The sequence below is a fragment of the Miniopterus natalensis genome, chromosome 12, assembly GCF_054644295.1.
Source record: "Miniopterus natalensis isolate mMinNat1 chromosome 12, mMinNat1.hap1, whole genome shotgun sequence".
NCBI classification, from domain to species: Eukaryota; Metazoa; Chordata; class Mammalia; order Chiroptera; family Miniopteridae; genus Miniopterus; species Miniopterus natalensis.
This window is the reverse complement of record NC_142092.1, coordinates 66,464,506-66,491,284: the sequence shown is the minus strand read 5'-3', so window position 1 is coordinate 66,491,284 and position 26,779 is coordinate 66,464,506. Positions and strand designations below refer to the sequence as shown.

The 26,779-nt window shown below is 38.6% G+C and overlaps 1 protein-coding gene across 3 annotated transcripts in view; it reads left to right on the top strand.

Moving 5' to 3' along the window:
• DENND1A (DENN domain containing 1A) overlaps window positions 1-26,779 on the top strand; it is a 405,649-nt gene that overhangs the window by 9,797 nt on the left and 369,073 nt on the right. The window contains exons 1-2 of one of the 3 annotated variants that reach the window (XM_016210953.2): window positions 15,101-15,274; window positions 17,262-17,332. In XM_016210953.2, coding sequence (XP_016066439.2) covers window positions 15,138-15,274; window positions 17,262-17,332 — 208 coding nt within the window. In that variant the 5' untranslated portion in view covers window positions 15,101-15,137. Of the gene's footprint in view, window positions 1-15,100; window positions 15,275-17,076; window positions 17,333-26,779 lie in introns of those variants that run through there. The other 2 variants (XM_087822901.1, XM_087822900.1) reach the window with 2 other exon arrangements.

Sequence of the window (26,779 nt, the reverse complement as noted above, 5' to 3'; positions counted from 1 at the left end):
AACTTCAACATTCTTACATCTGAATTTCCTATAATACCAAAAGTCCTGATTTCCAATGATGCCAATATAAATACTCTTTTGCTTGATCCCACAGTACCCACACAACTCAACAGCAATAACCAACATTACCACCAACAGTATGATTACTGAAAACAGGTTTTTGTTTTTGTTTTAATTTGGCTTTTTTTTTTTTTGTCCTTAGGGTATATCCTACTAGGAATGTATATTCAAGTTACTGTTTCAAAATCACTAGAGCCTGGCCTGAACGGCTCAGTTGGTTGGGTGTCACTCAGGGTTGTGGGTTTGATCCCTGGTTGGGGCACGTACAGAAGGCAGCTAATCAATGTTTCTCTCTCCCCTTTGCTCTCTAAGCATGTCCTTGAGTGAGGATTAAAAAATAAAAATCACTAGAAATTGTTTCTCTGAGATTGTGTCACTAACTCAATACATAGGGTTGTAAATTATTTTGTTTTATAATTACATAAAATATTTATATGGTTTCAAAGCCAAATCTACAAAAGAGGTATATTCAGAAAAGTCTGATTTCTATCCCTTCCTTACCACTCATTTCCTTCCTTCCTCCATAAGTAGCTAGTTTAAATATTTTTTTTTCCATTTGTCATGCCTTAAAAAAAAAAGAGTAAATAAATAAATAAGTAAATATATATATATATATATATTTCACACCTCCTCTCACTAGCCCCTTAGATAAATGGTAGCATTCTATGTGCATTTTTCTCATTTTATATTCTGTAAAGAGATCACTTCTAGCAGTTTATAGAGATCACCCTCATTTCTCTGTAGGGACAGTGTAGTGCTGGATAGATGGGCCATGGCTTATTTAACCAGTCTTATATTGATGGTCATTTAGGTTGCTTCCAGTGTTACTATTACAAGTGTGCTGTAATGAATAGTCTTGCACATATGTATCTTTCTATATTTGCACAAAATAGCACAGCCCAGTATAGAGAGCAGCCCAAGGCATCACATGTTGGCAGACAGAACCTCTACTTTGTACCTCTTGTGGGTGCTGGGACACCTTTGGGAGCCTGAGCTGCGCGTTTGACTTTGGCCTTGGTGCTAGTTTCCGACCAGCAGAGCCTGGCACCCTGGCAGTTTCATAATTATAGTGTCTCCCAAGCTTGGGTCTAATGCCTTTCAAGACCCTGAGCTTGACAAAGGCCTTGATGGTCTTAGTTTTATTGGTCTACACCTTCTTTAGAGCTTATGTTTCTTGACAAAGCTGAAGATCTTTAGGAACTTAGGTTCTCTGCTCTTTAAAGATATCTTTATGTTTAGGCTTTAGGCTTATTGATGCCATTTCTGTGCCATTTCTGAACTGGTCATGCGTGGTGTGGTTCTTGGACTTGGCCATGTCTGCATTGCTGTCTACGGCCCGGAAGTGCCTAAGACTGGAATAGAAGAGCCATATCTGGGTTTAGATTAAAAAAAAAATAGTATTCTCTCCCTTCTCCTTCCCCTGAGTTTCTAAATCCTTTCCCCCTGTTGCATTATTTGTTTTATCGTATCTTTATATTTTTCAAAATTGAAACCATACTCCAGTTTAATCAAGGCTCTTTTTCTCCATTTTTCCTGATGGTTCCTTCCTACCTTCCTGTTCTGATCTGTATAAAGTCAGCTGTCTTGCTCTAATTCTGGAATGTCCCTTCACCATTCTCCAATTTCATTATTTCCTGTCCTCTGTGTTAGTTTGTTGTAACGTATTTGCTGGAGTATAAATATTCAGCCATGTCAGTGGACTTGCAGAAAGGGTGCATTTTGAGTTCTAGCATGTCAGAAAAATGTCTACCTTCTCACACTTAATCGATAGTTTATATCAGCGATTTTCAACCTTTTTCATCTCATGGCACACATAAACTAATTAGTAAAATTCTGCAGCACACCAAAAAATATATACTTTTTGCCAGTCTAACAAAAAAAATAGACATAACTTTGATTCATTCACACTGGATGGCTATTGTTGTGTTGGCTCTGTTGTTTTTTTTTATTTGACAGTCTAAAGAAAAAGAGGTCTGTGCCCCTGACTAAATAGTCAGGTATTGCATGTTTTAAAAATTCTTGCAGCACACCAGTTGAAAATTGCTGGTTTATATGGTCATAGAGTTCTAGTTTGAAAAATTTTTTCACAGAACTTGAAGATATTTCCCTGCTCTCTTTTAGCTGGCTTCCTCTGACACTGCTCTGGAAGGGGCACGGGGCATTCTGCCTTCTTCTTGCCAGGTTGGGGTCCACGTCTATGTTCTCTGCTCAGCCTTGGTTGACACCCAGGGTGGAGAATTCCCCTTACTGCAGGGCCTGAGTGGGAATTCTGGCTCCTAGGAGGCCTCCACTGACACCTGCCCAGCTGGGTGGAGCTTAGATTTTTTAAAAAAAATAGTATTCTCTCCCTTCCCTCCCCCTGAGTTTCTAAATCCTTTCTTCCCCATTGCGTTATTATTACTGTTTTTATCATATCTTTATTTTTTCAAACTTGAAATCGTACTAGCTGTTTTACCGAGGCTCTTTTTCCCCTGCTCCCACCATGGCCTTGTTTGCTGCCATGTGAGAGTGGAAGTCCAGGCTTCATAATCTCCACTGAAACCACATTGAGGGGCCCTCGTTGCTGCCCAGTGGGATGATGAAAGTCAGCTCTCTACTTTCTGTAACTGCCCTGGCGGGGGCACGTAGATGGGATGCTTTATTACAACCTGGTGAAGGTAGACACCTAGGTTCCCTCGCTGCTCGTCCTTTGCTTACTTGAGTGAACTCAAGACCACATAGGTTTTCCTGCCATGTTGACTACAGTGTTTGGCAGTTATTTTCTAAAAGTTTTCTGACTTCTTAGCCTGCCCCTTTCCTGGTCCTTTGGCTAGAGAGAGCTGACTTTTGTTGGAGCTTTTTTGGGTCTGCATCAAGTGATATTTCCGTTGGCAGCTTTAGTCATGAATGGATGTTGAATTTTATCAAATCCTTTTTCTACATCTATTGGGATGATCATATGATTTTCTTCTTCTGTTAATGTAGTTAATTACATGTATTTTCAAATGTTAAACTAATTTGCTATTCCTGGGATAAACCCATTTAGTCATGATTTATTACTTTTTTATGTATATTGCTGGATTCAGTTTACTGGTATTTTATGTTTGCATCTATAGTCATAAGAGATTTTTGGCTATAATTTTCCTTTCTTGTAATATTCTTGTCAGATTTTGGTATCAAGGTTATGCCGGCCTCATAAACAAAGAAAAGGGCTACATTAAAACAACTATTATAAAAGTTGTGTGGTTTTTAGTATAAATGCTTATGTTTCCCTATAATATGAGGGGATAGGTAGTCCTTCCCTTCCCCCCTCTCCACTCACATTCACTCTCCTCTCTCTGTTATATACACAGATTTATTTTACTTTTTTTTTGGATGAATAATTCACTATCAAGTTTTGGTCGTCATGATGTTTTATCTCTTACTATTTTAGTGTATATCTCCAAGGAACAAGTATATTTTTCTATGTAGCCACAATACTTCTATCACCATCAAGAAATTTCACATTCATACAATATTATCAAACAAACAATCCATATTTAAATTTTCCAAATTGTTCCAATAAAATCCTTTGCAGCTCTTTGTTTTTAAGCCTGGGTCCAATCGGGATTATATGTTGCATTTAGTTGTTATGTCTTTAGTTTCCTTTCACCTAGAACAGTTCTTCTGCCCTTAATTTTTGGTCTCTGACATTTATTTTTTAAAGAATCCAGACCACTTGTTTTGTAGAATGTCCCACATTTAGGACTTGTCTCATTGTTTCCTCATGCTTAAGTTCATGTTTAAACATTTTGGCAACAATACCAAATAGGTAATGTGTCTAATGCCATGCATTTTTTTGAGAAGTTTTTTGTTTTTAATCCTTTCCCTAGGATATGTTTATTGATTTTAGAGAAAGAGAGAGAAATGCCTATGTGAGAGAGAAACATAAATCTGTTGCTTCCCGCAACCTAGGTATGTGCCTCAAACTGGCAACGTATGTATGTGCCCTGACCGAGAATTGAACCCACAAGCTTTTTGTGTACAGGACGATGCTCCAACCAGCCGAGCCACCTGGCCAGGGCTAGTGCCATGGACTTTTCTTCATGGAAGTCGTTATTTTTCGTCGTTTTTCTTCCATCCTTTCTTTAAAAGGCTTTTACTGTCTACCCTCTTCTTTTCTCTCCCTGTAGCTTTCTGTTCCTGTTTTGTAGAAGTCATGTTGTTCTTGTTCTATTTAAGGATGCCAGTTTCCTGAAACATATTTCTTAATCATTTCAGAGATAAATTCTTCTTCCAAGAGATGATATTTCCTCTTCCCCATTCACAGTATTTTTAACAGCTTTTCTATTTTCCCGTATGCCCTTTAGCAAGGTGAGCTCTATCTAGATTTGCTGTTTGCCACAAGTGAGGTGAATGGGTTCCACTATTTGTGCCCATGGGTGACAGTCAGGGTCGCTCTTCTCAGATCTGTAGCTGAAGAACCTGTTCATGTTCATTGTTTGCAGTTGAATTTCCAGTGACTAAGCAGGTGTTTGTACTACTGAGGTAGAATTTTATTCACTCAGTGCCTGATACTCGTATTTTGAACTAATGACATACAAAAGAAGCTAAAATTCGCAGAGCATGCTCCATTAGAATTCTTGCTCTGTTCTTACTGTACTTTTTGTTGTACTTATTTTTGTGTAATTATTATAACCGTGTAATTTTATTTTATTTTTAATTTAACCCCCACCTGAGGATATTCTTTCCATTGCTTTTCAGAGAGAGAATGGGAGGGAGGGAGAGAGAGAAACGTCGATGTGAGAGAGACACATCGATTGGTTGCCTCCCACATGCACCCCAACTGGGGCTGCAGATTGAGCCTGCAATAGAGGTATGTGCCCTTGGCTGGAATTGAACCTGGGACCCTTTAGTCCTTGAGCAGATGCTCTAACCACTGAGTAAAACCGGCTAGGGCTATGACCATGTAATTTTAAAAGTAATATTGAGATTACTCCCTCTCCATATTAAACTGTGTGTGTGTGTGTGTGTGTGTGTGTGAGAGAGAGAGAGAGAGAGAGATCCATGAGAATAATTAGGGTTGAAGAGCAGGATGACTGATGGTGGGCAGACAAATTAACCTGTTATAATAGAAGAGAGATAATGAGGGCTGATATTTAGATGGATCCTTTTGTTTTGCACCTTACTGCCTTTAATTTCAGAGTCCAGGTATCAATGGGGGTATCAAAAAGTAGTATCAGAAGATTAGAGTCTTTACAACTAGATAGATGATGACTCCAGGGGTTATAACCTGGGTGGCTGATAGAGCTAGCATTAAAAATAGAGAAATCAAGGAGATATTTTGGGGAAATAAATTATTGGTTTGCTTTGAGTTCTGATGAGTGTGAGGTTACTATCTGTGGGAGCTTTCCAGGGACAGCTGAAATTTGGACCTGAAGTTCATGAGAGAAGTGGGAGCTAAAGCTATAGTTTGGGAGTCAGTTACAAAGTGGTGAGTTGTGAGAACTAAAGAGATTTCATGACTCTTTAGTAGGCAGATAGAGAGTAGGAGGGAGGGAAAGATCAGTAAATATTGGGGACATTTCACAACCTAAATCCAAACATCAAAGTGTTGTTGATTTATACACTCATCTCCTCCACTGCTTATCTCTGGGTTCTGGTCACCATCCTGTTACCTTAATGGCTGTAATTCCTCCACACTGGCTCTCTCCAGTCCAGTCTCTATACAGGATGCAGAGTGAGCCTTCCAAAAGGGAAATCTGGTCATGTCAGTTCATTGCTAAAATCCCTCATTTACTCCCCATACTTCTAGATTAAAATCCATACACCTAGCATGGCTGACAAAGCCCTTTGAGATCTTGACTCTGCCTATTAGTATAAACATAGTAATAACTAACATTTATTGAATTCTTTTGAATATTAGTATTTATTCTAAGTACATTTGTTATCTCATTGAATCTTCATAAAAAAACAGCAAGTTATTTTGTGGATATTGACAAACTGATCCTGAAGTTTATAGGAAGAGGCAAAAGATCCAGGATAGCCAACACACCGTAGAAAATATGAAAGAGAACTGACACTGACTGATTTTATGACATACTATAAAGCTGTAGGAACCAACACAGGATGGTATTGGTGAAAGAATAGGCAAGTAGATAAGTGGAACAGAATTGAAAGCCCAGAAATAGACCCACATAAATATAGTCAACTGATCTTTGTGAAAGAAGCAAAGACATTACAATGGAGCAAAGATAGTCTTTTCAACAAATGGTACTGGAACAACTGGACACCCACATGCAAAAAAACTGAATCTAGACACAGACCTTACACCCTTCACAAAAATTAACTCAAAATGGACCATGACCTAAACATTAAACAAAAACTATAAAACTCCCAGAAGATAACATAGGAGAAAACCTAGATGACCTGAGATATGGCAGTGACTTTAGATACAATACTGCAGGTACAACCCATGAAAGAAATAATTGATAACCTGGACTTCATTACAATTAAAAACTAATGCTCTGTCAAAGATAATGTCAAGAGAATGAGAGGACAAGGCACACGTTCTGAGAAAATATTTGCAAAAGACATATTTAATAAAGGACTTATCCAAAATATACAAAGAACTCTTAAAACTCAACAATAAAACAACCTGATTTAAAAATGGGTCAAATACCTTAATAGAGCCCGGCTGGGCATGGCTCAGTGGTTGAGCGTCGACCTAGGATCCAGGCGATTGGGGTTCAATTCCTGGTCAGGGCACATGCCTGGGTTTCGGGCTCGAGGCAGCTGATCAATGACTGACTCATTATTGATGTTTCTAGCTCTCTCCTTTCCTATCTCTGAAATCAATAAAGATATATTTAAAAAAATAAACACAAATTAAAAAAAAAACACATTAAAAAAAAACAACACACCTTAATAGACACCTCACCTAAGTGGCTAGTTTCTTATTTTCTGGATTGCTTTTAGTAACAATATTTGAAAGCTTAAGAATTTTGAGTCTTTGAGATCAAAGCCTATCATTGGTAAAGTAAAGCTATTTATTTTTTATAATGATAATACCCTCTATGTTGGCTTAGTATCTTTTAGTATACAAAGAAAGCACTTTTTCATTTTTCTGTTATTTGATTCCTGAAACAACTTTGAGAAGAGCAGGGCAGGTGGTATATTTTGATGGGGAGGGAGCTGATGCACGAAAAGTTAAATGGTTCTAATCCCATAGCTAGTTACAGATGTCCCCCATTTCCCCCCCTCTTTGCCTACCTCCCAAGATCTGCAAATAGTCCCAAGTGCCCATCAGTAGATGAGTGGATAAAAAAGCTGTGGTACATTTATACAATGGAATACTCCATGGGAAATTAGTATTAAATGAATGGTTTTTGTTTTTAAGCCAGAATCTTACAGAAAAGTTGACAGTACAACATAAAGAATTAAAAACCCCCAGAAACACAATTTTGAGTGAGGTGCTGACCTGATGCCTCATTACCCCTGAATACTTCAGTGGGCTTTTCCTACAAACAAAGGCATTGTCCTATAAAACCACAACATCACTATCAAAATTAGGAAATTAACATTGATTCATTGCTACATCTAATTCTTAGACCCCATTCAAATTTCAGTAGTCCTGATAATATCTTTCATTGTAGCAAAAGGATCCAGTTCAGAATCACATGTTGCATTTAGTTGTGATGTCTCTAGTTTCCTTTAGTCTGGAAGAGATCTTTAGTTTTTCCTTGATTTTCATGACCTTGAAACTTGAAGATTACAGGCCAGCTATTTTTTAGAAGATCTCTCAGTTTGAATTTGTTTGATGTTTCCTCACGATTAGGTTCAGGTTTAACATTTTGGCAGGAATATCATGGGAGTGTTGTGGGTGGCGAGAACGGTACCAGGTGTTAGACTGGTGGGATCAGACCACAGCTGGGCTCAGCAACCTTGGTACTTGAGGTTGCTAGGAAAGAATTCAGAGCCAAGACTCAAACTATAAGAGAACATTTATTTGGAAAATCACAGAGGTAGAAGAAATTCATAGCAGAAATTGGCTTAGGAAACAAGTTACAGAGGTAAAGGAAGGGCCCTTGGAGCTTAGAAGTGAGGGAGGTAAAGGTGACTCATCAGGGGGCTTGGGGGGTGGGGGAGAGGGAGGGAAAGGCACAGGGGTACTCTTGGGAGGGAGAGCTCACTGGGTGCTAGTCCTAGGGGTTTTAAGGGTGCAGATTTTAGGGGAGTTCCCAGGGGAAGATTTAAATATAATATCAGCTTTCCAGGAGTGTCCCTTTAGGGTTTAGTTCTCCACTCATTGATTGGTCAGTACCAGGGCAGGAGTCATTATTCAATGCAGTTGATCTTGAGGTCTGCCTTGGTGTTGCTTTTCTGGTTTTGCTGCTTTTTTGGGCCTGGAGCTGGAATACAACTGAGGCCTAGATGTTATCTCTAGGGAAGAAAGGCCAGGGATCCAAGCCACATGACCAGTGATAAGCTAGGGGACAAAAGGTCACCCTGGGGATGAGGTCCCACTCTACAATTTCCTTTGCTAGATACATGGGGCTTTCCACCCTGCTGACCCTTTGTCCCTAGCCTACCCCTAGCCCGTTGTCCTTACTCTGCTCATGTCTGTCAAACTGCCTACTACAGGCGTGCTGCAGTGTTTTTCTCATTGCATTCCAGCAGTTTGTCTCATTACTGACAGTGATCACTTTGATGACCTGATTAAGGCAGTTTTGCCAAACTTCCACCTTTTCCCCCTCTTGCTACTAGTGTTTTGTGGGAAGGTACTTTGAAACTGGGCTCCATTTCTCATTAAATTTTCAATTTATTCACCAATGTGGACTCATGGCTTCCTGTTTTATTTGGAGGGTTAATAATCTGTTAATATCATTATTGATTTTGATGCTCAAATTACCCCAGATTTGGCCAGTGGGGCCTTTTCAAGCCGTTCTTTTTGACATTATTCTTTGGGCACTCCTTTGCTTTATGGCACAATAAGATGTTTCAAGCTAATCTTTACTTTCTCTGCCCCAGCCCTGGTTCCTTTTAGAGGAGACTTGTATTTAGAAGCCAAAGTCTGGTACTGTGCTCATTGGTGTTGGGGTGTTATTGCTACCAGGCCCTGCCATTAAACAGAGCCAAGAAACATGTGTGTTAAAGTCAGGTTACATTAACATTCTTTTTCTTTACATATTTATTGAAAACCTTGAATTCATACTAATCTCCAATTCAAATCCAACTCCAGAGAATTTATTCTAATTTTCTGCTAACTTCAACTGTGAGAAAGTAGACCCTCCTTACCGGTCTTGGTCTCTGGTCAGGCACACTGCCCCTTCATCTTCTGCCCCATGTGGCTGGATGCTCTCCTCTTTGACCTTGCTTTCCTAGGATCACAGCGCCTACGCTGGTGGTTTGACATGCCTTTGCCCTCCCCACTGCCTTGTGGATGCCCCACTCACCCAGCTTGGACTCTGACTTTGTCAATCATACCGGACAAGCTCCCCTGATCCCATATGGTCACCCTCCTTACCTCTGCTTGGGCTTCCACACCCCACTCTAGGGTGTCCTTGTACTTGGACATGCTTTTCTCCATCTTGGGCCCTGACACCCATGTCCCTCCATGGGGCACCCTTCTCACCCCACTTGTGTTTCAACGTCCCAGGCCTGGCCACCCAGTGTGTGAACGCCCTTCTTACCCTGCCTGAGCTCTGGCTCCCCATGCCAGGCTGCTTCCCCTGAATGGGCCCTTCCTCAGTCACTTGGATTTGACATCGAGTTGCCGGGCCACCCCTCAGCCAGATACATTCCACCCTGCTCACACTCTCACATCCCTTGTCTGGTTACTCCTTTGTGGGAACGTTTCCCCATCCTGCCCAGGCTCCGCCAGTGTGGACATCTACCTTGCCCTGCCCAATTTAGGGCTAAAATTCCAGAGGAAAAGGAGCAAGGGGGAAAGTTAGGAAAGGGGAGGCTTTTAAATATTTTTTAAGGACAAACTTTATTGATACTGAAATAGATAAGATATTTGCAAATGCTATTAATATGGTTGAAGAGTCTAGATTTTACACTGTAGCTCAGCACTGTAGAGATTTCTTAAAACGGTATGGGGTACTGTACATTGCTGAGGGGTGTGCAGGCCGTTTTTCTGCTTGGAATGTAGCTAAACTTTTTCCAGTGAACTTGCTTTGCTCATTGTGGCATAAGGATCTTTCATAGGGATATATGGAAAGGTAAAACTTAGTAACTCCTCTCACAGCAGTCTCTGTGTATCTTTATTAATCTGATCCTGAGAGCATTATTAGAAATGAAAAGCAAAGTGTAAAATCTTGAAACAACTTGTTTGTATAATTACACAACTAAGTTAATCATTTTCTAACAAGTTTCAACAATGACTGCATTCTTCTATGGAGGTGTTAACTTGTTATGGGTTAGAAAGCACCCTTTGATACAGAATTTTCAGCCTGGAAAAGGGCTTTAATTTCAGAGTCCACTGAAACAAATGGAGACTTGTTGGAAATATTAACACTACCTTTTTGCTTGTTTGTCTAGCTTAAAGGAATCAATGTTTATTAGGTGATGTTTGCTAGCATGTTCTGAAGTATATACAGTTTCTTTTGACTGTGTTGTCAATTTAAGACAGTTCAGTTGGTGTGGATTTTGAAATATTATACCTTAGCCCCCTCAGCATATAAGTTTGTAATTAAAGAAACAGTGTGCTGAAGTCAAATCATTACTCTATTCCATTTTGCTTGATGAATACTAGCTGATTTGAAGATTTGACTGCTGTGAAATGAGTCAGGGGTCCTAACACTGTGTCTTTCAGTTTGTAGGTCTAATAAGTAACACATAAAGGGAATGAGGGCCTAGCATTATGACATGGTTACCATATGCAGCAAAGATTCATTTTGTGAAGAGTATTACATTTTTCTCCTAGTCTCATAATATGTTGTTATTGAAGAAAGGTAGATCCTAATTGAAAGCTGGTGATCCAGCAGAGTGATCAATAGCATGATGCTCTAAAAAAAACCCCAAACACCCCCCCAAACCATTAATCTTTCCTGTTGCCTGAATATTGTCAAAGCCTGTGTCTATTCCTTGACTTGAAGCTGAGTGTACTTAATCATTCTGAGAACATGGCCCTGAGCACTGAGCATGGCCCTTCCCGTGAGTCACTGAGAACTGTGTTCAGAAGAGAGGTACTGTGTTGAATAAAAATGCTCTCTTGGCTTACTTTCAGGCTTCTTTCTCCCAGAAGTAAGAACTGCGCAGACCTCCCTTCTTTCAAATGCATTTTAGCTGTTTGTGTGTCATTTTCCCATATTTAAGGGCTGAGGCTGATGTCAGCAGGAGTGACTTATTCATGCTTTTTTTTTTTTAAAAAAAAATATATCTTTATTGATTTCAGAGAGAGGAAAGGAGAGGGAGGGAGAGAGAGAGAGAAACATCAATGATGAGAGAGTCATTGATCGGCTGCCTCCTGCAGGCCCCCGACTGGGGATCGAGCCTGCAACCCGGGCATATGCCCTGACCGGGAATCTAACCCTGATCGCCTGGATCCTAGGTCGACGCTCAGCCGCTGAGCCACGCCTGGCCAGGCCATACCTTTGATTCCACAGGAAAACATCTTTAAAAAGTAACCATGGTGTGTATTCAGCAAATTATCTCTTGTCAGAGAGAGAGAAACAGTTATGGGAGCTGAAAACTACATGTCACATGTTGGAGGACAACTCATTCATCAAACATTTATTGTGCCAGGTGTGGAACTGTGGTTATAAGACAGTGGTTCCCTCAGGGAGCTGCCAGTTGAGTGGGAAGACAGATATTTAGTCAGAGGTACACTGGTGGTTCTCCACCTTGGCTGCACATTGGAATAAGTTGGGGAGCTATAAAAAACACCGATGCCTGGAGATTCTGATTTAATTGTTCTGGGGTATGGCCTGGGCATCAGGACTTTTAAAAGCTCCCCAGGTAATTGTGATTGCGTCAGGGTTGACTTGGTGAGAGCTGCTAGAGTGCAGAAGCACAGGGTGGCCTGGGAGGGTAAAGGAGGGGCACTTAACCCAGTCTGGGCTGTGAGTGAGGGGGATTGAGAAGACTTTCCAGAGAGGAGGAGACGCCTGAGCTGAGGCTTGATGGATGAATTTGTCAAATTCAAAAGACTAGAAAGATTGTTTCTTGCAGAAGAGCGGCTGAAAAACGTAGAATAGTGAAGTGATTAGTGTTTTTGAATGGTCCATGCTAATTTTACCACTCTCTTGCTTTGATTTTGGCCAGTTTATCCTCTGAGTTTGTGTCCTTATTCCTGAACTGGGGCTAATATCTATACGATTGTTGAAGATTAACTGAAATAATGCGTTTAAAGTGCTTAGGATCATGCCTGGCATGTAGGAAACAGTAGGTAGTGGTAGTAGTATGGTAATGATGTTATTATTGGAGAATCAGCATGGTCTTTTCAGAGGCCTACAACCCATTCTGGCTGGATCTTAGGGTGCAGAACTGCAGGAGGTGAGTGTGGGTGGCAAACAAAAGATGCAGATGGGCAGGGTTCCAGATCATGGCAGTATAGGAGTAAGGCAATTAATAGTGCAATATCATGGCAGAACCAGGGCATTTCCATGGTAATACCTTAAGATATAGCATGAAGCATTCTGGGTTCTGGGAAAACTTGGGTCTGTATTGGAAAATTGGCTCTGAATATTGTATTCTCAGCATCATTATATGTACTGAATTAGCAGTGAGTGTTAATAGGACAGAAAAAGGATTTTCAGTTCTTTTAGTCAAGCAGTTAAAAAATATTGAGTATCTTGACGAGTCATGGAAGATGATTCTCAGGGTTGTCCCAGAGATTCTCTGGAAATTGTTATATCTTAATTATTTACAGGCTTAATGAAAATATTAAGAGTTACTTGGCCATTTGTGTTTAGAGGACACACTTTTAAATTTATTTTTTGATTTGCAGAGGAACAGAAAATGCTTCCATCTGCATTGGCTTCACTGGCCCTTAAAATAGCTTATGTATATTTGTTGCTATGTTATATAACTTGTCACTTTAGTCACCACTTCTCCCATAAGGCAACATGTAAGTGATCATGGATGAACATGACTATAACTTATAGTTTAACTTGTTCTTAGTGTTTTGCTCAGCTTTTTGCTTTTCGTTTTCGCTTCTGAAAGAGGCTGTCATAATTTTTGGCTCCATTAGTAGAACTCTGGCAGCTGTTTGAACTGAGTAAGGAACTTAATGTAGTCTTGTTATTACTCATTGGAGTGAGGCAGTAACTGCATAGCAGCAGAGGAGTGAGCTTCATTGCTTCTACAATGCCTTTTTCTTTGAAATCTATTGTACTGCAAAAGCATTGTTGAGGCGATTGATTATTGAGGTATACCTTGTGTTTATTTTATGTTGTATGTACTGAGTTTCTTGGAAGAAGACTTCCATTTAACTAGACCAGTGGTTCTGAAAGTGTGATCACTAGTCCAGCAGCACAAGTATTACCTGGGCACTTGTTAGACATGCTAATTCTCAGGTCCTACCCCAGGAATTCTGGAGGTGGGGCTGGAAATAGTCTTTTAACATGTTAAAACTTGAGAATCACAGACGTGTGTGATCACTCCAGTCACTTACTGAGATCTTTGAGGCTGCAGGAAGGCTAGTTTGTGCTGTCTTTATCCCTCCTCAGTGCTCATTGGATTCTGGCTGGGTGCCATGCACTGTTGAGAGAAACATTAGTGGGCATCATAGACAAAGTCCCGGCTCCTGCAGTTTACATTTAGAGGAGGGCAACTGACAGTAAACAAGATTGTGATAGGTGTGATATGGAGAACTAAAAAAGGGGAAAGATTTTTGCCATCTGAAGAGAAACCAGGGTATTGAGAATTAAAATTAGGTGGTAGAGAGAGTGTTCAGGAAGGCATTTCTGAGGAGGTCAAGTATAAGTGAAGTTTTGAATGACAGCTACATGAAGGGCCACCTATATGAAGATCAATATGAAGGGCTGTAATATAGGCATGAGTTTCATGTGTCTAAGGAGCAGAGAGAAGGCCAGTGTGGCTGGAATGCAGTGAGCAAGGGGAGAGGGGTATGAAATGAAGTTGGAGAGACAGGCAAAGTCCACATCATGTAGGACCCTGTGAGGACTTTTTTCCTCCTCACTTTCTTTTAAATTACGTATAACAAGATTTTTCATCATAACCACTTTTAAGAGTACATTTGAGTGGTATTAAATACATTCATATTGTTGTATAACCATTACCACTGTCTATTTCCAGAACTAAGACTTTGAGTGGTATGGGAAGCTTTTGGGAGGTTTGGCGCAGAGGACTGACATAACTTGACCTTTAGAATAAAACGATTATTGGCCACTGAGTTGAAATCTGACTATAGGAGGGCAAGGGAGGAAGCAAGGAGACCCAGTCAGGAGAGTACTGCAGTAATAGAGGTGAGGAGATGGTGATCTTTCAAAGATGGTAGCTTTGGGATGCTGAGAAGCATTGAGATTCTGGATATATTTTGAGGATCAAGTCAACAGAATTTGCTGATTGGTCAATTGTGGCATGGGAACAATTGTGGCATGTAAAACAGAGAGGATTCAAGGACCTGAGGTGTCAAGTTTTTTGGTCTGAATAACTGGTGGATTTCAAGAGATGCAGGTTTGAGGAAGAAAAGCAGCATTTGTTAAGTTAGAAATGCTTCATAGGTTTCCAGGTGGTGATGTGAGTAGGCAGTTGGAATCTGGAGTCCAGGAAAAAGATGGGGGACATGACCTTGGTGCTTGTCAGCATTTACATAATTAAAGCCCTGAGACTGAGTGAGGCCATCTAAGTACTAAGTGTAGATAGGGAGAGGTCCAGGACTAAGTTCCAGGGTAGGAGAGCTTACTTGAGAAGGAATTATGGCAAAGGAGCAGCCAGGAAGGTAGGAAGAGTGCTACTAGAGAGTCATATCCTGGAAGGCAAGTGACTAGAGTGTTTCAAGAAGGGTAAGTCAATTAACTGTGTCAAATGCTGCTGAGAGGTTGAGTCATACAAGCACTGAGAATTGACCATTTTAGCAGCGTGGAGGTCATTGGTGATGGTGACAAGTTGTTTCAGTGGTGTGGTGGGCTCAGAAGCCTGGATAAAGTATGTTAAAGAGGGAGAGGAGGAGGAACAGAGGCCAGCAGTGTAGACAGTGTTCACTTAGAGAGATAGCAGGTCTGCGCGATCACCTTACCTTAGTGGCACAAGTCAATGTGTTGGAGCTCCAGTGTTTAAAAATTTGGTATGTAACACCTTTCCATGCTCATGTTTGTCATTGCAATTTTTTAAATGGGGAAAAAGGAAAATGGAAATTAGGGTAAAAAACTGAAAATTCTGAAGAACCTGTATGGAGTCCTAGGGTCCTGTAGAACAAACACATTTTGAAAACCATTATCTTAACCTAGAGGAATGAAATTGTGATATGAGATTTAGCCTATTGCAGAATAGACTTAAGATTTATTTAGGTTTTAGAAGGAGTCTTCCTGGTGTTCTTCAGATGACCCTTAGAACATTCCTTTCTTTCATCAGACACTGTTCTTTGAGGTCATGTAAATGAAAAGGATGTTTTCATATGGTATTTTCCACAAATGTTTGGTGGCCAGAGGATACTGACTTTGTAGGTCTTTTTGTACCCTCTGGCAGGGAAAATAGAGCACATTTTTTTGAAGGCTCTTAAAACTTCAGTTCACTTTGTTTCATTCAGTTTTTTAAGTAAGATACTCTGATTTAGTGTCTAATTTTTAAATTATATGTGAAAAAGTATGTTTAGTGCCTTGAATTTTAGAGCAGCCGACTCTTCAGCTGCAGGTACTTATTTAAAGCAAAACCCCAAGTTTCTATTCAATAATCCTTCACAAGAGAAATAACTAGATTCCTGATTGACAAAACACACATTTTTCTTTCTACTGCTAAGGAACTAGAGGGAGTATTACCATATTTTATTGAACCTAAGATGCTATTATTTATAAGATATACTGTTATATGTATTATCAAGAAAGAAAAAAATGCTGTCATGTAGAATTGTAAGATGCAATAGATTGTAAGAAATGCAAAATTGTGGGGGAAAAAGTTCATTTTAGAATCAATGAAACAGAATTTGAGTGCCAGGAGGTATGAATTCTGGTTCTGGCAGCATTTCTAAGTAGCTGTGGGACCATGGACAAGTCACTTAGGAACTCTGCCTCAGGTTCCTCACCTGTATAGTGATGATAATGCCTGATGCACCTACCTCCTGGGATTGTAAGAATGAAATGAGATAAATGAGATAGTTATTTTGAAAACGAATCTACTGGGTAAATTCAAAGTATTTATTTGATTGAAATTAAACCTTAGATCTGATTAGGAAGTTCAGAAAGTTTCTTCTCTGAGCTTTGTTGTCAGGTTTAAAATATAATTCAGTTATAGACATTTGAAAGTATAACATTTTCTTCTGCTGAATGATTTTCATTCAATCTGGAAATAATTTCTTTTTATTGTAGTTTTAGAATCAAAGAAAAAGAGAAAATGCAAAGAAATATAACCCCAATGTTCTCATCACTCGGAATTAACTGTTAACATTCTGTTAGTGCTGTGATCTTTTAAAAATGTATTATGAAATATTTATGACATAAAAAGGTAAAAGGATGTAATAGTGAACATTCATATACTTGCAATTGCCAATACAGGTGAAGCCCCCTGTGTGGGAACAGTCTTATATTTAGATTAGATCCTGTCTCATAACAGCTCAGTGAGACAGGATACTGTTTCTCTTGTTTCAGTCTTAAAACCTGTGAATAAGCAAGTTAACTTCATCGTATGAGTGCTTTTCCTGGAATATGAGGGAGAAGGCTACTTTGTGCTGGTGTTGCCTTGCTTTGAGTTTCCTCAGAATTCTACCTGTGACTTTGGAGATCTAGCGGTGTAAATTGGAGATGTAACATTTGTAAAATTGTAATAATGGCTTGCCAGTTATTGGCCAGACATTGTACCCAGACAATGTGTGTGTGTGTGTATGTGTGTGCGCGCGCGCGCGCGCATGTTAAGTTTCACAATAATTTTTCTGGATAAGTATCTTCATTTTATAGATTAGGAGGCGTGGCTCAGAGTTGAGTAACTTGTCCAAAGTTCCACAACCATTAAGTTGTGGAGCTAATGATTTTAATCAAGGTATGCTTTATACCACAGCCCACTTGTTCTGTAACCATGCTACCTCAGTCCTTGTCAGTAATCATGATCTGTTTCTTTTATAGGCAAAACCCAGAGACCACGTTTGAAGTGTATGTTGAAGTGGCCTATCCCAGGACAGGTGGCACTCTTTCAGGTATTTGCATGTTCAATTATGATATGCCATCTTTGTTTATTGTATAAGATAGCCATGCACATGGGGTAATATGTGAATGTTCTGAACTGTTATTTATCTTTAGGCATGTTTAAGTGCCTTTCCCTTTTATTTGTGCCTACCTCATCATAAGCACAGTGGACAATTTAAATTAAGAGTTACTGCCATAACAGGCTTAAAGTATGGCTTTATTGTAATCATTGGGTTTTGGTTTGTGCCTTTCACAGATGCCTGGAAGTCAACTATTTAGTAGGAAATATTGTCACCTTGCTAATGAGGAAGGCTTAAAATTAGGTTATAAAATAAGAAGGGATTATTTATATACATTTACGAAACATGTGAAGGGATATAATATAATAATAAGGGAAATCTTCGTAACCAAACTGGAAGATGTTTGAAATGGGTTTAATTTAGTAAATTTTATGTTTGCCAGTAGAAGAAAGTTGGAAATTATTTGAAGGAAGCACCTCCTCTGGCTTTAGCTTTTGGACTAATTGGGCATGTATTCCTGGATGACAGAGTCTTAGATACGGTTAGAAGATCATGTGCAGACTGAGTATATCACTTCTTGACCTGAAACCCTTCTTGGTTAGTGAGAAAAAAATAACCTTATGACCCAGTGTTCTTTTTCTTGGTGCCTGAGAGAGTGATGCATTTGCCAAAGGTGTGTTAGGGAGCAACTCTTGGTCCATACACACTAACAGTTGCATATATTATTTGGTGTTTAGAGACAATGCATTTATTTGGATTAGAAACTTAGAATAATCAGGATTTCAATGGTATTTATACCCTTAATTGGCTACACAACGTTGGGCATATTTTCTATTTCATTATTTTATTAGATTGTAATGCTCATAAAAATAGCTCCTTTTATTGAGTTTGTCTTGTCCTACATGTTTGACATATATAGTTAGTCTTTACAGTACAGCCCTTATAGATAGCTGGGTGGCATCTCCATTATACCTATGAGAAAACAATCTCACAGAGGTTAAATAACTTGCTAAGGTCATATAGCAACTGTCTGGTTCATGTCCTTTTCACTTTGCTGCGTTGCCTTCTTGAGGACAATGACATGGTATATACACCTTTTTAAATCATTTGCAGGGCTTTGTACATCACCACCAATGTTTGTTAAAATGAATGAATTTCTCCTAATAGCAAGAGTGAGATAACTGTGTGTGCTCCACTTTCTGGATTATCTAACGAAGGCTGTGATACATGTTACAACTGTATGGTTGTTCCAGAAGTAGAATGTTAATAGCCTTGGTAAATTATGCCTCTTACTGTGCAAACCATTGGATTGGGAAGGGTTACTCGGTGTGTATGTACTTCTGTTGGCTGAAGCAGCACTTCTATTGACTGACATTACAGAGTATAACCATTTGATGATGGCTGTGATTTGAGAGATACATTTAAGGATAAACATTTTTCTTATTTCTATATTTGCTAATGTTTCCCCTTTCAATGATGTAGGACTTCCCTCCCCCCAAAGTTAAAGTGACATTTTTGGGGGAATATGAACAAAATTGGAAAAGTGCAAATAAGATGGAAGAATGAACAAAATGAAGTCTTTATCTTATCCTCATACCCCAGTGATTTGATTCCTCTTCCCTTTCTGCAGATAACTCCTTTCTTGTTTAACTCTTTAGTGTGTGTGTATGTATATACATATATATATATATATATGTATTTTAAATATATCTTTATTGATTTCAGAGAGAGGAAGGGAGAGAGAGAGAGAGAGAGAGAGAAACATCAATGATGAGTCATTGATTGGCTGCCTCCTGCACACCCCCTGCTGGGATCGAGCCCGAAACCTGGACATGTGCCCTGACTGGGAATCGAACCCTGATTGTCCGGATCATAGGCTGATGCTCAACCGCTGAGCCACGCCCAGCCGGGCTCTTTAGTATATTTTTAAAACCTTTTTATTTTGAAAATATTTAAAAGATCAACATTCCAAGGATAGTCAAATGCATATACCCTTTCCTTAGATTCATCTTTTGTTACATTTTGGCTATATTTGCTTCACTCTAGATGCATATACATATTATTTTTGCTGACCCACTTGAGAATAAGTTGCAGACATTGTGACCTTTCACCCCTAAATTCTTCAGAATATATCTCCTAAGAATAACAACATTTTCCTACATAACTAATTTAACATTGATATAATGTCACTTGTTCATATTTAAATTTAATCAATTGTCCCAATAGGGTCGTTTATAGCATTTCCCCTTTGATCCAGAATCTAATTCAGGATCATGCACTCTATTTAGTTTCATATCTATTTAGTTTCTTTCAGTATGGAATAGTTTTGTGGCTTTTCTTTACCTTTTATGACATACTTTTGAAGAAATTAGCTTGTTTTTTAGAGGGTCCATGTATTGGATCTGATTATATCCTGATGATTAGATTTAGGTTATGGATTTTTGGCAAGAGTATATCTAGAACATGATTTTGTGTATCATATCAGCAGGCACGTGATGTTGGTCCCATTATTTTTGGAAAAGTACATAAAACTTTTATGTACAGTTTCACAAATAATTATAAAGTGAGTACCCATGTTACTGCTGTCCAGGTTAAGAAATATAATGTTGCTTAGTTCTAAGGAAATTCTCTCCCTGGCAGGAGGGATCCCTTCCCTGGCCCGATGCTTTAGAGGGACCTGCTTTGGCCCACTTCCATGGGGCGAGGAGTCTTTTTTTTTTTTTTTAAATATATCTTTATTGATTTCAGAGAGAGGAAAGGAGAGGGAAAGCTAGAAACATCAATGATGAGAGAGTAATTGATCGGCTGCCTTGAGCCCGCAACCCAGAATCGAACCCCAATCGCCTGGATCCTAGGTCGACGCTCAACCACTGAGCCACGCCCAGCCGGGCTGGGACGAGGAGTCTTTGGGGCCTATGGGACATGCCCACTTGGAGCCTGAACCCTTACATCCTAGACCATGCAATGAGTACATAGGATCTCAGAATTTTGTGCCCAAATGCCCAGAGCTTATTTCCAGAGCCTGCAAGAGTCTTTTCCTGGGGTTCACCTTTCTGAGGATAGGTGCTGAGCTGTTGGTGTATACACCCCTAGGCCCAAGGGATGGCCTAAGGGTGGCTGTTTGTGGGCAGTAGTATGGGATGGAGCTTGGACTTGTGAATGGGGGGACTGCATGCTGTGTGTGAGGTCCTTGGGATAGAGAAAGGAGCTATGAGCAGTGGCCCAGTGGCCAGTTTTCCCTGCACCATCAGGTTTTCACATGGAACTCTAAGGAATCCAAAAATTCTCAGTATGAATTCGGTCTTCTGGGTAGATAAAGGCATGTTTGTCATGATAGGAGGGTAGAACATATTTTATTTCATAGTTTGTAAGCTTCCTTATTGGTATATGGGCCTCTATTTGTACTCTTATCTGTAAATATTAGAGACAGGTTTGGCCAGCACCCCAGAGGTCCCTCTTATTCTTTCTCTAGAGGTAACTACTATCCTGATTCTTAGGATAATTGTTTCTTTGTTTTTCTTTATAGTTTTATTACATAGTATACCTCCTTGAAAAGTATAATTTAGTAAAGCATGTTTCTGAATTGTATAGAAACAGAAACATTTTATGTATAGTTTTGCTGCTTTTTATTCAAGACGATGTTCGTAAGGATCCTCCATGTTGTGTGTGGCTATAGTCATTCATTTTCATTGCTGTGTAATACACTCTAGGATTATATCACAATCCATTTATCCATTCTGTTAAAAACTTTTGAAGTTGATCACAATTTTTGGTTATTGCAAGCAGTGCTGCTGTGATCCTTATATGTGAATCCTGGTGCTCATAAACATATTTCCATAGGATAGATTCCATACTTGATGACTGCGTCATGCTAACCTGTTTTTCAGAATTGATTGTGTTCATCTACACTTCCTTCAGCATTTGGTAGTCCAGTGCTGTACTACTTCATCAGTCCTTGGTACAATTAGACTTTTTTTGCCAACTTGATGGTTGTATAGTAGCATATCCTTGTTTTTATTTGCATTTTCCTGATGACTGATGAGATTGAGCGCCTTTCATATGCTTATTCAGTTTCTCTTTTAAAATGCCTATTCAGATCTCTTGCTCATTTTTTAAATCGAGTTTTTTACCTTTTCCTTATTGATTCATAAGAAATTATTTATATATTATGAATATTAATTATCTGCTTGTATGCGTTACAGATATCTTCTCCACTCTGATTTGTCTTTCACTCTGTGGTTTGTCTTTCACTCTCTTTATGGTACCTTTGACCAAAACTTAGTGACTTTAATATAGTAAAATTTATCAGTAATTTTCTACCCTACAGATATATTTTCTTCTAAGAATTCTGTAGTTTTGCCATTCTCATTTAGATCTTTAATCTGCCAAGGACTTCAGTTTTCTATTAGGTGATTAATATCCAGGAAAGTTAAGCTCTAAATTTGATTCCTTACTCATGATTTTTTAAAATTGGGAAACTAAGTAAAGCTGAATTACTAAGATATGCTACTCCTCTAATTAAAACATATTTTTATAAAATTATCACACACTTCTAAATCATACCTAAAAAATTACCTCACAATGAAAGTGACAAAGGACACATGTGAGAAAGGCCAATGAGAAATGCTGGAATTTAAAGACAGGCCCCCTGTCCCCATCAATAACTTTTAATGTTTGTGCTATTGAAGGCGTGTATTGTAAACTCTCATGTGCTCTGTGCTCTAAAGAGCATTCCATGAAATCCATGGGAGAGTCATGTGATCTGTCACTTCTGCTTAGACATTGCACTAAGATCCGTGATACTGAACTGGATACCTTCCAAACACTGTGAAAGTAAAATTTGGGTACACAAATTGAACTCATGGTGCTGCTTATTTTCTTAGGGAATTTGTAAGATTTCTTAGTTGCTATTACTAGTGAATAAGCTGTCACTTAATATTTAATTGTAGGTAATATTTTGTCTACTTCTACAACCTTATTATTTTTAATAAAACATCGTATTTGCTTTTCCTGCTATTTTTTAATGCAATTAAAAAAAAATTTTATGATTGCAAAGAAATCTGCCTTAAAATTAGTCTTTGTTTCTTGGACTTGCATCTCTGATCTCTGAGCAAACTTAGGTATAAATCTTTTGCTATACAGTACTAGTGTCTGGGCATAATCTTCTCTTTGAAGTTCGTTTGCATCCCCCAGAGGGATTAATTCCCTGCTGTGAGAAGGTGGGTTAGAAAGCACTGAAACTACTTTACGGGTCTTTAATTGGGGGATTTAGTATACATTTTTTCTATAAAACTTCTGTGGGAGTTTCATTCTTACAATTTTTCTTATACTATGGTATGTTATGTTATCATTGTAAATTTAAAAAAATACTAAAAAATTTCTCAAGCTATTTGAGTACATATTGGCAGATTATCTTGGTGTGTTGTTTTTCTATTACCTTTAAATTTTTATTTTTTTAAATTTTTATTTTTTAAAAAATATATCTTTATTGATTTCAGAGAGAGGAAAGGAGAGGGAGAGAGAGAGAGAGAAACGTCAATGATGAGAGAGTCATTGATCGGCTGCCTCCAGCATGCCCCCGCCTGGGGATCGAGCCCGCAACCCGGGCATGTGCCCTGACCGGGAATCGAACCCTGATCGCCTGGATCCTAGGTCGATGCTCAACCTCTGAGCCACGCCCAGCAGGGCTACCTTTAAATTTTTAGTAGCTTGTTTTCTGATTAGATCTTGAGTATGTATAAAATTTAAAAATTTTTGAAAAATTAAGAGAAAATCATCACACAGAAATTACTACTATTAGTGTTTGCTGTATTTATTTCCTTGTAGTCTTTTTTGTGTAAGTGTGTGTAGCTAAAATATATAAACTTTCTCCCTGAAATCCTGCTGTGTGTGTTTTTCTTGCTCCCTCCCCAGATTATTGTTTTTCCTAAAATTATTAGCATAGCTTTGTAAAAGTCATTTCAGTTGCTATAAATATTACATCATGTTTATGAGCTATATTTACTTACAATTGGATCTTTAGATTGTTTCCACAGTTTTCCTGTTGTAGATAAGCCAGTGAACATCTTTGTGTATGATGCTTGCTATTTAGGTATATGATTTTAATGCTTTAAAAAGAAGTTGGATGATTTTGAGTAGATCATTGATCTACTTCATTCTTAATCTTTTTATGCTTTCCTTTTTCTTTTTTTCTTTCTTTTTTTTGGCCACATCCCATTTTGTATACACTAATTTGTGTATTTTTGTTCAAGAACCCACCTTTACATAGGAATTCCAGAAAAGCAATGTAGCCATCTCAAGTTGTGAAAGCTCCCAAAGCTGAGTTTAGTCTGCCTGAAGGTCTCGGAAGAGGGTGCTCTTGTAAGAGGGATGAGCCTGCTGAGTCCCATGATCAGATGGCACTGGCCATGCTGAAACTGAATGCATTTCAGACACAAGTGTCTCATTACAGCTGGCATCTCTGAGCCTGCTGTGGGCACTGTTCTTGGCCAGCCGCTTAGCACTGGGAGAGTGGCAGCATCAGGTTCTCAAAACTGTTTGGCAAAGCAGCTTCCTCCTATGTTAACTCCCATCCCAGTGTTTTGAATGCACTAGTCCAATAGCCACTTTATAAAAAGTGCATAGTCAGGTTGAGAAAGTGTTGTGAGAACTCTGTGAGAGGACTGCTGTAGACATAGTGCTGTGGTTTGCTGAGATTTTCAGCTAGCTTGGTGTTAAGCAGTAACCTTAAAAAAAACAAAAAAACACTTGGCTTTAAAATATCTCTTAAATATCTGTTCACATTTCTGTATTGGCAGTATCATGAAGATAACTGAGTTTTGGCCAACTTAAGACACTGAGAGCCAGATTTGTTATTCTGCACTTTAGCTTTCACTTTACAGGACTCTTATTCTAGGAGCTTTGCCTGAATCTGTGATCATAGTGGATGTTCAACATTATTAGATTTTTCTAAAAAATTGACTTTAATAATAACAATTTATGCTATCTGTTTAGAAGTGGAGTGAACAGGGGAAAAGTCTTTTTGAAAGTTGTTTTACTTCAAATTAAAATATTCTTAGAGGTAGTAACTAAATTTATAGTCTTCTTTTCAGTAATCATATAATAAATCAGCAGTCGTTTCTTTCTGTTCCTAAAGTGTGAAATTTAGGGGCCATCTCAATATAAATTACAATATTAAGTTTAATATTTAAAATTTTGAGGAGAGTCTCAAAATTTTTGGTAATTCATGACAGTGTGGTTCTTGCTGTGTTTGTGGTTCACAGTGTTAGGCCTCTAGCCCTCTTGGTGGACTATTGATCTACTAAATGATAAAATCCATGTGAGCAGGAAGTTTGTTGATTGAAAAAAAAATTATTCCCTCAAAATGCCAATCTCAGAACCTCATTTTCTTTTTATAAATTTTTATTTATTTTTTATTTTTTAAAATATATCTTTATTGATTTCAGAGCGAGGAAGGAGAGGGAGAGACAGAGATAGAAACATCAATGATGTGAGAGTCATTGATTGAGCCTGCAACCCGGGCATGTGCCCTGACTGGGAATCGAACCCCAATCGCCTGGATCCTAGGTCGACGCTCAACCGCTGAGCCACGCCTGTCTGGGCAGAACTTCATTTTCTTAACTACAAAATGGGGGACCTAATAGTACCTACTTCATCCAGTTGAAAAGATTAAATGGGAATGCATAGTGCATGGGACACGGAAAGTTCTTAGTAAATGGGAGCTATTGTTATTTATCATTTATTTTAAAAGATTTACTTTTTAAGAGAAGTTTTAGGTTCACAGTAAAAGTGAGAGGAAGATACAGAGATGTCCCATATATTGCCTGCCCCACACATGTACAACTTCCCCCATGATCCACATCCCCCTGCGGAATAGTACATTTATTACAATTGATGAACCTACATTAACACATCATAATCACCCAAAGTCCATTATTCACCAAGTTCACTCTTGGTGTTGTATATTCTGTGGGTTTAGACAAATGTGTAATGACATGAATTCATCATTATAGTATACAGAGTGTTTTCACTGCCCTAAAAATCCTCTGTGCTTTACCTATTCATCCCTCCATGCCCTCTCATCCTCTGACAGCCACTGATCTTTTTACTGTTTCCATAGCTTTGCCTTCTCCAGAGTATTGTATAGGTGGAATCATACAGTATGTAGCTTTTTGAGATGGCTTCATTCACCTAGCAATATGCATTTAAGGCTCCTCTGTGTCTTTTTATGGCTTGATAGCTCATTTCTTTTTGGCACTAAATAATATTTCATTGCCTGGATGTGCCATAGTTTATCCATTCACCTACTGAAGGACATCTTGGATGCTTCCAAGTTTTAGCAGTTATGAATAAAGCTGCTATAAATTGTGTGCAGAATTTTGTGTGGACATAAGTTTTCAACTCCTCAGGTAAATTTTATACCAGGGAGCATGATTGCTGGATATTATACTAACTATGTTTAGTTTTGTAAGAAACTGCCAAACCATCTTCTAAAGTGACTGCACCATTTTGCATTCCCTCCACCAATGCATGAGAGTTCCTATTGCTCCACATCTTCACCAGCATTTGGTGTTGTCAGTGTTTTGGATTTTCGCCATTCTAATAGTTGTGTAATGGTATCAAATTGTTTTAATTTTCATTTCCCTGATGACATATGATGTGGAACATTTTTTCATATGTTTATTTTCCATCTGCATATCTTGTTTGGTGAGGTATCCATTAAGGTGTTCAGCCCATTTTTTAATTGGGCTGTTTGTTTACTTATTGTTGAGTTTTAAGAGTTCTTCCTATATTTTCGATAACAGTTCTTTATTAAGTGTCTTTTGCAAATACCTTCTCCCATTCTGTGGTTTGTCCTCTCTTTCTCTTGACGTTGACTTTGGTGGAGCAGAAGTTTATAATGTTAATGAAGTTGAGCTTATCAATTCTTTCATGGATCGTGCCTGTGATGTATCTGAAAGGCCATTACTATACCCTAGGTCATCTAGGTTTTCTCCTATGTTATCTTCTGGGAGTTTTATAGTTTTGTGTTTTACATTTCAGTTTATGATCCATTTTGAGTTACTTTTGTGAGGGTGTAAGGAAGACTTGTGTCTAGATTGCATGTGGATGTCCAGGTATTCCAGTACTGTTTGTTGAAAAAACTATCTGTGCTCCATTGTATTGCCTTTCTTCATTTGTCAAAGATCACTTGACTATATTTATGTGGGTTTATTTCCAGGCTTTCTTTTGATCCATTGTCTGTTCTTTCACCTACACCATCCCATAGCTTCATGGTAATTCTTGAAGTCGGTTAATGTCAATCCTCTAATATTGTCCCTCTCCTTCAATATTGTGTTGACAATAAACTTTAGAGCCCATTTGTCATTATCCACAAAATAACTTGCTAGTATTTTGATTGTAATTGCATTTAATCTGTAGATCAATTGTAAAGAAGTG